The sequence below is a fragment of the Vipera berus genome, assembly GCF_964194415.1.
Source record: "Vipera berus genome assembly, chromosome: 14".
NCBI classification, from domain to species: Eukaryota; Metazoa; Chordata; class Lepidosauria; order Squamata; family Viperidae; genus Vipera; species Vipera berus.
In genome coordinates, this window is record NC_138217.1 from 8413094 (window position 1) to 8421113 (window position 8020).

Below are 8020 nucleotides of genomic sequence, written 5' to 3' on the forward strand. Positions count from 1 at the left end.
TCCATGTAGTTTTCTTGGCAGCTGTTCTGAAGTGCTTTGCCACTGCAGTACAGTTAGTCCTTGTTGTGATTCAGGGTCAGCCTGTGGGTTCAGCAGTTGGGTCGGACGACTCAGAGGAGGAGGAGGAGGAGGGTGTTGAAGAGCTTGCTGAGGGGGTTGGAGAGCTTGCTAATGAGAGCCCTCAGCCAGGCCCCTCCCACCTGGTCACGACGGAGACCCAGCTGTGTGAGCCTGACAGCGTGGATGAAGATGACCCACAGCTGGCCCTGTTCAAGGACGCCCGACGCAGGAGGCAGTCAATCAGGAGTAAACAGAGGAAGGCAATGGGGCTCCTCGGAAGGAGGCAGAGAGAAGCCACGCCCTGAACTGTATATAAGGGGAATGCGTGGGAGGGCTGGTTTGCTGAAGGCAACCGCTTGAATAGCTCCTGTTTCATGGTTCGTGTCTTGTTTGTTTTTGTATCCATAAATTTGGTAGGCTTAGTTCCAGCCTCTTGCCTTCTTGTAAAAGGGGTTGTCCCTGCCTTTTCTGCAGGGCCGGTAGCAGGCTGGTACAGAACAGTCCTTGACTTAACAGCCACAACAACTGAGTCCAAAATTTCCAGGTGAGACAGCTGTCAAGAGAGTTTTGCCCCCACTTTACGACCTTTCTTGCCACAGCTGTTAAGCAAATCACTGCAGTGCTTAAGCGAGTAACACGGTTGTTAAGTGAATCTGGCTTCCCCATTGACTGCTTGTCAGAAGGTCACAAAAGTTTCACAGATCATCCCCCCCCCCAAATAAATAAATATATAAAAAAAAGTTTTGTCATTCACAAGCACAAAGGTAAAAAAAAGCTCCGGCATTTCCACCGAATCAAAAAGAAATTGAATAATACTTGTGGGGAGTTTCAAAAAAGGTGGTTTTTCAAAAAGCAACTGGACTGTTGTTGTCGTTGTTGTTTTCCCTTGAGGAAGAAGACGTTTCACTTCTCATCCCAGAAGCTTCATCAGTTCTGAATGGATGGTGGGGGGAAATGGAAGGATGAGGTCACCGTTCTGCCAGAACCGATGAAGCTTCTGGGATGAGAAGCGAAATGTCTTTTTCCTTAAGGTTGCACACCTTTTGAGACAGCTACAACCTGGAGAACTGAGAATCTCCACAGATGGTGGGGAATGAAAATAAAAATAGCAGTTTCGGAGCTAGAAACAGGGAACACTCAAGACCACTCCTTAGCTCAAAGATGCTGGGTTGTGGTTTGTTTTTTTTAATCTACTTGAGGAATGTATTTGTACCAGCGACTTATTATTAGTAAGCAAAAGTTTCTTTTCCTGAGCCTCCAGCGGGTTTAAAGCAGCTTAGATGCAAGAAATTTAGCTTTATTGAGAGAGGACTTGTCCTGAAACAAACCAATAGTATCTTGAGAGAGAGATCTAATGCTTTATCCTAACAAATGGGGGGGGAACAGACTTTTCAAATGCCAGATTGGCCTCCTCCCCCCATTCCCTTCCCAATCCTTCCTAGCCAAAAGGAATTAGGTGTTCTCAAAACAACGTTGCTGTCTGTTCTATGGGGTAAGATCCCTTGCAAACGTAAGATAACGAGATGGCACATTGCTGGATAATAAATATTTACCACATCCCTTTGTGAACAAGCTGATGGAAAAAAAGTTGCTTTTGGCTCAGCCTTCAGTATAATTTTTTCAAACAAATAGACAAATCTCACTACAGGATATTTTCCCATCTTGAGCATCCTTTAATATTCTTGAGAGAATCCTATGTTCCCGGCCATCGGTCCATTTCCCCCCCTTCGCATAAAAATCCTTTTATCCCTCACCATTTTGATTCAGATGTATAGTTGGGAAGCGAGATACGGTTAAAGGAAGGGGATGCAGAAGTACATCAATTGTACTTGATGTCCTTTGGACAAAATTAAAACAATAAGATTACTCGAAGAAATGTTTTTTATTTATTCTACCGTGTCTGAGACCTGGAGAGATTTGACTCACTCTGAAGGTCCAACGTGTTTTTCATTTCAACTGTACGAATCTCAATTCTAAAGTTTTGGGACAATTTGCAAAACATAACCCTTGAAAAGAAATATTTACTTGTTGGTTTTAATAGTTTTAGATTGTTGGGTGGAATGCTTGGTGCGCTCTGAGCTTGGTTGTTTTCTTGCAGACATTTCATACCAAGCTCAGAAGGTATCAAGGACTCCATAGTTCAACCCGGAGCTACAAATATTCTCTATTTGGTTGTTGTGTTTCTTACTTCTGGCTTTCTGTGTGTGTGTGTGTGTGTGTGTGTGTGTGTGTGTGTTTTATTATAAACAGCTGAGAGAGGAGGATAGCAGGCAGCATGAAAAAAAAATCATCCGATAAACACTAGATATTTCAAAACTGAAGTGAACTCTGAAAAGGCACGCCAGATGATCTAAACATCAACTGACTCAATAAAAAACGGTCCAGAATCCTTACATCATAAAGTCAGAAAAGTCCACTAAAACTGTCAAATCTTTCCTGCTACTCAAAAAAAGAGGGTTTTTTTTTTTGCTTAAAAACTTCCAGCCAAGAAACCCACCTCCCACTTTCCACTGTTCAGTTTTTTCCCCCCTAACATTAATCGGATTAATTGGAAACCTGCCTTTTTGTACTTTAATTCCACAAGTTGCACATGGGAAGGTTGAAAACATATGACTCCAAAGCTTCTAGATTCTAGAACCTTGGAGCCAGCTGATTTGTAAACCTTATAAATCATTTTTTTAAAATAATAATACTAATAATAACATCAATTCCCAGAAAGGAGAATGCTGAGCAAGCATCCTTTAAAAGCCTAGTTGGAAAAAAAACAACAGAATTAAAGAAACCTCTTTGACCCTGAGTGCTTTCCAGCCACACGCATACACACATGCAAAACCAATCATTCAAAATGGTGAGTTTCTTCCCCACCCTTTTATCATTAAAGTACCATTTATCTATCGATTTTTCTAGGCCCATGCTACAGGCAGACCTGGATTTCCACCATTGACCGATAAAAGTACAGTCCGTAAAACAAACCACTCAAAACTGTAGCCTAACCCACAACAAATATTAGCGAGCTTTTGCGGGCAAAGCTTACGCACACGGTTGCAACCTTGCGCTGCTTTTTTTTTAAAAGAGAAATCATTGTATCTTGATTACTGAACAGGTAGCGTAAATCAATGCTACCAGATTGCCCGGGGAAGGGAAATTTAAATAGAACTTGGCAACTAACTAGTTGGCTACAGTTTTTCTCTTTTTTTGCAAAAAATTCCCTCTTAAAAATCCACTGCTGGAAAATAATATTGCAACAATAAAAGTAGAATCAACTGGCTTTGACTGGCCCTCTCTCTCTCTCCCTCTTTCTCTCTCTGTCTTTCTTACTCTCTGTGTCCCCCACTCTCTCTCTCCCTCTTTCTCTCTCTGTCTTTCTTACTCTCTGTGTCCCCCACTCTCTCTCTCCCTCTTTCTCTCTCTGTCTTTCTTACTCTCTGTGTCCCCCACTCTCTCTCTCCCTCTTTCTCTCTCTGTCTTTCTTACTCTCTGTGTCCCCCACTCTCTCTCTCCCTCTTTCTCTCTCTGTCTTTCTTACTCTCTGTGTCCCCCACTCTCTCTCTCCCTCTTTCTCTCTCTGTCTTTCTTACTCTCTGTGTCCCCCACTCTCTCTCTCCCTCTTTCTCTCTCTGTCTTTCTTACTCTCTGTGTCCCCCACTCTCTCTCTCCCTCTTTCTCTCTCTGTCTTTCTTACTCTCTGTGTCCCCCACTCTCTCTCTCCCTCTTTCTCTCTCTGTCTTTCTTACTCTCTGTGTCCCCCACTCTCTCTCTCCCTCTTTCTCTCTCTGTCTTTCTTACTCTCTGTGTCCCCCACTCTCTCTCTCCCTCTTTCTCTCTCTGTCTTTCTTACTCTCTGTGTCCCCCACTCTCTCTCTCCCTCTTTCTCTCTCTGTCTTTCTTACTCTCTGTGTCCCCCACTCTCTCTCTCCCTCTTTCTCTCTCTGTCTTTCTTACTCTCTGTGTCCCCCACTCTCTCTCTCCCTCTTTCTCTCTCTGTCTTTCTTACTCTCTGTGTCCCCCACTCTCTCTCTCCCTCTTTCTCTCTCTGTCTTTCTTACTCTCTGTGTCCCCCACTCTCTCTCTCCCTCTTTCTCTCTCTGTCTTTCTTACTCTCTGTGTCCCCCACTCTCTCTCTCCCTCTTTCTCTCTCTGTCTTTCTTACTCTCTGTGTCCCCCACTCTCTCTCTCCCTCTTTCTCTCTCTGTCTTTCTTACTCTCTGTGTCCCCCACTCTCTCTCTCCCTCTTTCTCTCTCTGTCTTTCTTACTCTCTGTGTCCCCCACTCTCTCTCTCCCTCTTTCTCTCTCTGTCTTTCTTACTCTCTGTGTCCCCCACTCTCTCTCTCCCTCTTTCTCTCTCTGTCTTTCTTACTCTCTGTGTCCCCCACTCTCTCTCTCCCTCTTTCTCTCTCTGTCTTTCTTACTCTCTGTGTCCCCCACTCTCTCTCTCCCTCTTTCTCTCTCTGTCTTTCTTACTCTCTGTGTCCCCCACTCTCTCTCTCCCTCTTTCTCTCTCTGTCTTTCTTACTCTCTGTGTCCCCCACTCTCTCTCTCCCTCTTTCTCTCTCTGTCTTTCTTACTCTCTGTGTCCCCCACTCTCTCTCTCCCTCTTTCTCTCTCTGTCTTTCTTACTCTCTGTGTCCCCCACTCTCTCTCTCCCTCTTTCTCTCTCTGTCTTTCTTACTCTCTGTGTCCCCCACTCTCTCCCTTTCTCTCTCTGCCTTTCTTACTCTCTGTGTCCCCCACTTTCTCTCTCTCCCCCTCTTTCTCTCTGTCTTTCTTACTCTCTGTGTCCCCCACTCTCTCTCCCTCTTTCTTTCTCTCTGTGTGTGTCCCTCTTTCTCTCTCTGTCCCTCTTTTTTCTCTCTCTCTAGCCCCCCCTCTCTCATAAGGGCCATCAGGGGCAGGAGACCGGGTTTTGCAAGACACGGCTCTTGCCCTTTTCCCTCTCTGCCCGGCCTGACCCACGTTGCACACGGAGGCGCCGTGTCCACACCGCTGGTCTCGCCTGCGCAGAGATGCTTTTTTTTCTTTTTTGCAAAATCTGGGAAGTACCCCTGGCCCTCTCCCTCGCCTCCCGGGCCTTGCAAAGGGGAAGAAAGGGCAGCAGTGTGTCAGACGGAGCCTCCCCCACCCCAAAAACACTTTCTCCTGTTCATCCACCACCCCCACCCCCAAAAAAACCCCCTACCAGCGGGCCCCATCCTGAGTCACCCGCCTTATCCTTTTTGGAGACTTTGTAATAATGCAACTTTGTCTGTGTGTGTGTGTGTGTGTGTGTGTGTGTTTGTGTGTGTGTGTGTGTGTGTGTGTGTGTGTGTGTGTGGCTTCCGATTGGGCTGCGGGCAAGCCGTTGCTTTTTTCCTATTGGCCGGTGGAGAGGGAGGGAGGGAGGGGGGGGCGTCTTTCTCGCCTTCTCTTCGACGGGGAGGGCAGAGAGCGCGCCCGGCTGGGCAGCGCATCGCGCCACTATAAAAGGCGAGCCGGGCATCCTTGCGCCCCAAACCAAGGCAGAACGTGTGAAACGGGAGCGGAGGAGCGGAGTTTGTTTCCAACCACCCCCACCACCCCCATCCCGACGGGCAGAGAAAGGAAAGCGTTCCCAAAAAAGGGGAGACCGACGGCCAGAAAGCCAGGCAGGCGAGCCGAGAGAGAGAGAGAGAAAGCGAGAAAGCGAGGCGTCCAGCCACCCACCCACCCAGCCACCCTTCAAGGCGCTTTGCTTGGGACCTGGATGGCATCTGCCGGGATCCAGCTGTTGGGCCTGGCCCTGTGCGTGCTGGGCTGGATCGGGGCCATCGTGGTGGCCGCCCTGCCTTCCTGGCAAGTCTCGGCTTTCATCGAGGGTCACCTGGTGGTGTCGCAGACCACCTGGGAAGGGCTGTGGATGGCTTGCGTGGTGCAGAGCACCGGGCAGATGCAGTGCAAGATCTTCGACTCCATCCTGGCGCTCAGCCCGCAGATCCAAGTCGGCCGGACCCTGATGGTCATCGGCGCGGTGGTGGGCTTGGTGGCCTTGCTGCTGACGGTGACCGGAGCTCAGTGCACCACCTGCCTGCAAGGGGCCAAAGTCAAGGACTGGATCGCCGGCATCGGAGGCGGCCTCTTCGGGGTCTGCGGCTTCCTGGTGCTGGTGCCCCCCTCCTGGTTCGCCAACACCATCATCAGCAACTTCTACGACCCCAACGTGGAGCCCTCCAAGAAGCGGGAGATGGGCGCCGCGCTCTACCTGGGCTGGGCGGCCGCCACGCTGCTCCTGCTGGGCGGCGCGCTCATCTGCGGCGCCTCGGCTTGGAAGGACGAGAGCGGCGGCTTCCCGGTCAAGTACTCGGCTCACCGGCGTCCCGTCGCCCCGGTCTCCAACGGAGCCGGAGGGGAGTACGACAAGAAGAACTACGTCTGAGCGAAGGGCGGCCGGGCAGCCTGAAGCGGGGGGGTGTGGGGGGGTCCCTTTGAGCCAGCCACCCGTCGCGGAGCCGAGAAGGAAGAGTTGGCCAAGGGCCGGCCGGCCGGGCGGGTGGGGTGGCTGATAATAATAACAATAATAATAAGTTGGAAGGGGACCTTGGAGGTCATCTAGTCCAACCCCCTGCTCAGGCAGGAAACCCTATCCCGTTTCAGACAAATGGCTGCCCAGTCTCTTCTTAAAAACTTCCATCCTCGGAGGAAGACGGGAGGAGCCTTCCTCTCCCCCCTTCTTCTTTTTTTTTTTTTGGGTGACTTTCGAGAAAGGAAAAAAGAAAGAAAAAAACTAAAAAAAAAGTTAAAACAAAAAAGAGGAGGAAAATCCGAGACTCTTCCTTTCCTTGGAGAATTCTTCTTTGTATGTATGGACTTCGCATTCGACTAGCCCTCATGGAGTGCCTGGCAGCCTGAAGCGGGGGGGGGGGGGGTTGTCCCTTTGAGCCAGCCACCCGTCGCGGAGCCGAGAAGGAAGAGTTGGCCAAGCGGGTGGGTGGTCGTCGGAGGAAGACGGGAGGAGCCTTCCTCTCCCCGCTTTTTTTTTTTTTGGTGACTTTCGAGGGGGAGAAAGGGAAAAAGAAAAAGAAAAAAAACTAAAAAAAACTTTTAAAAAGGAGGAAAATCCGAGACTCTTCCTTTCCTTGGAGAATTCTTCTTTGTATGTATGGACTTCGCATTCGACTAGACCTCATGGAGTGCCTGGCTGCGCTGCTCCTTTTTCCGGGAGCGGAGGAGGGGGGGGAGTCAGCTTCCCCCTTTTCCTGAAGTTAGTTTTTAGATGGCTGCTCCTTCTTCGGGAGCGGGGGGGGGAGGAATCAGCTCCCCCTTTTCCTGAAGTTAGTTTTTATATGGCTGCTCCTTCTTCGGGAGCGGGGGTGGGTGGGTTCAGCTCCCCCTTTTTCTGAAGTTAGTTTTTAGATGACGCCTAAGGATTTATTTTTTTCCCCCTCCCTCCCTCCCTCCTCCTCCTCCTGGAAACAGAGACTGGAAAATCAAGAGATGATGCTTTGTTGGGGCGGGGCGGGGTGGGGACTCAGCTTTGTTTTTCTTGTAAATATTGAGTGGGGGCTCTCACTTTTGGGGTGTGTGTGTTATGCCGAGATGATCGGGGTGGGGTGGGTGTGGGTTGTGTTTTATTAGTAATGTGAAGATGTAAGAGGTTGGGTACTTCTTCAGGGAAGTTGGGAGCCTGGACCAGATTTTATGGAATGTTATAGGGGGGGGGGGAATGTTCTCTTCCCGCATCTAAACTTTCTTTACTTTTCCTATCACTACTCTGGTTTTCTCTCCCTTCTCTCTTTTAAAGATGCCCTTGAACAAAATTAGAATTGACCTAGCGGCCTGTGGAAATAGCAATTTCTTCCTTTATGGCCTCCACTAGATAGCTATTTCTTTGACTGCTTCTCCTCTTAAAAAAAAAAAAAGATTTTATTCCAAGAAGATTTCTGTCTTCTGGCTGATCTTCGTCAGGACAAACTTCTCAATGTTTGGGAGGGGGGGGGGGGGGTTACC

The 8020-nt window shown here is 49.0% G+C and overlaps 1 protein-coding gene across 1 annotated transcript; it reads left to right on the forward strand.

Annotated features, from left to right (window-relative positions):
* The first annotated feature begins 5582 nt into the window (after window positions 1-5582).
* CLDN5 (claudin 5) lies at window positions 5583-7353 on the forward strand. The gene has a single exon (XM_081338873.1). The coding sequence runs from the start codon at window positions 5781-5783 to the stop codon at window positions 6447-6449; it is 669 nt and encodes a 222-aa protein (XP_081194999.1). The 5' UTR covers window positions 5583-5780; the 3' UTR covers window positions 6450-7353.
* The last annotated feature ends 667 nt before the right edge of the window (window positions 7354-8020 follow it).

Coding starts and splice junctions, on each gene's coding strand:
- CLDN5 (XM_081338873.1), top strand. CDS start 5,781: ATGGCATCTGCCGGGATCCAGCTGTTGGGCCTGGCCCTGTGCGTGCTG.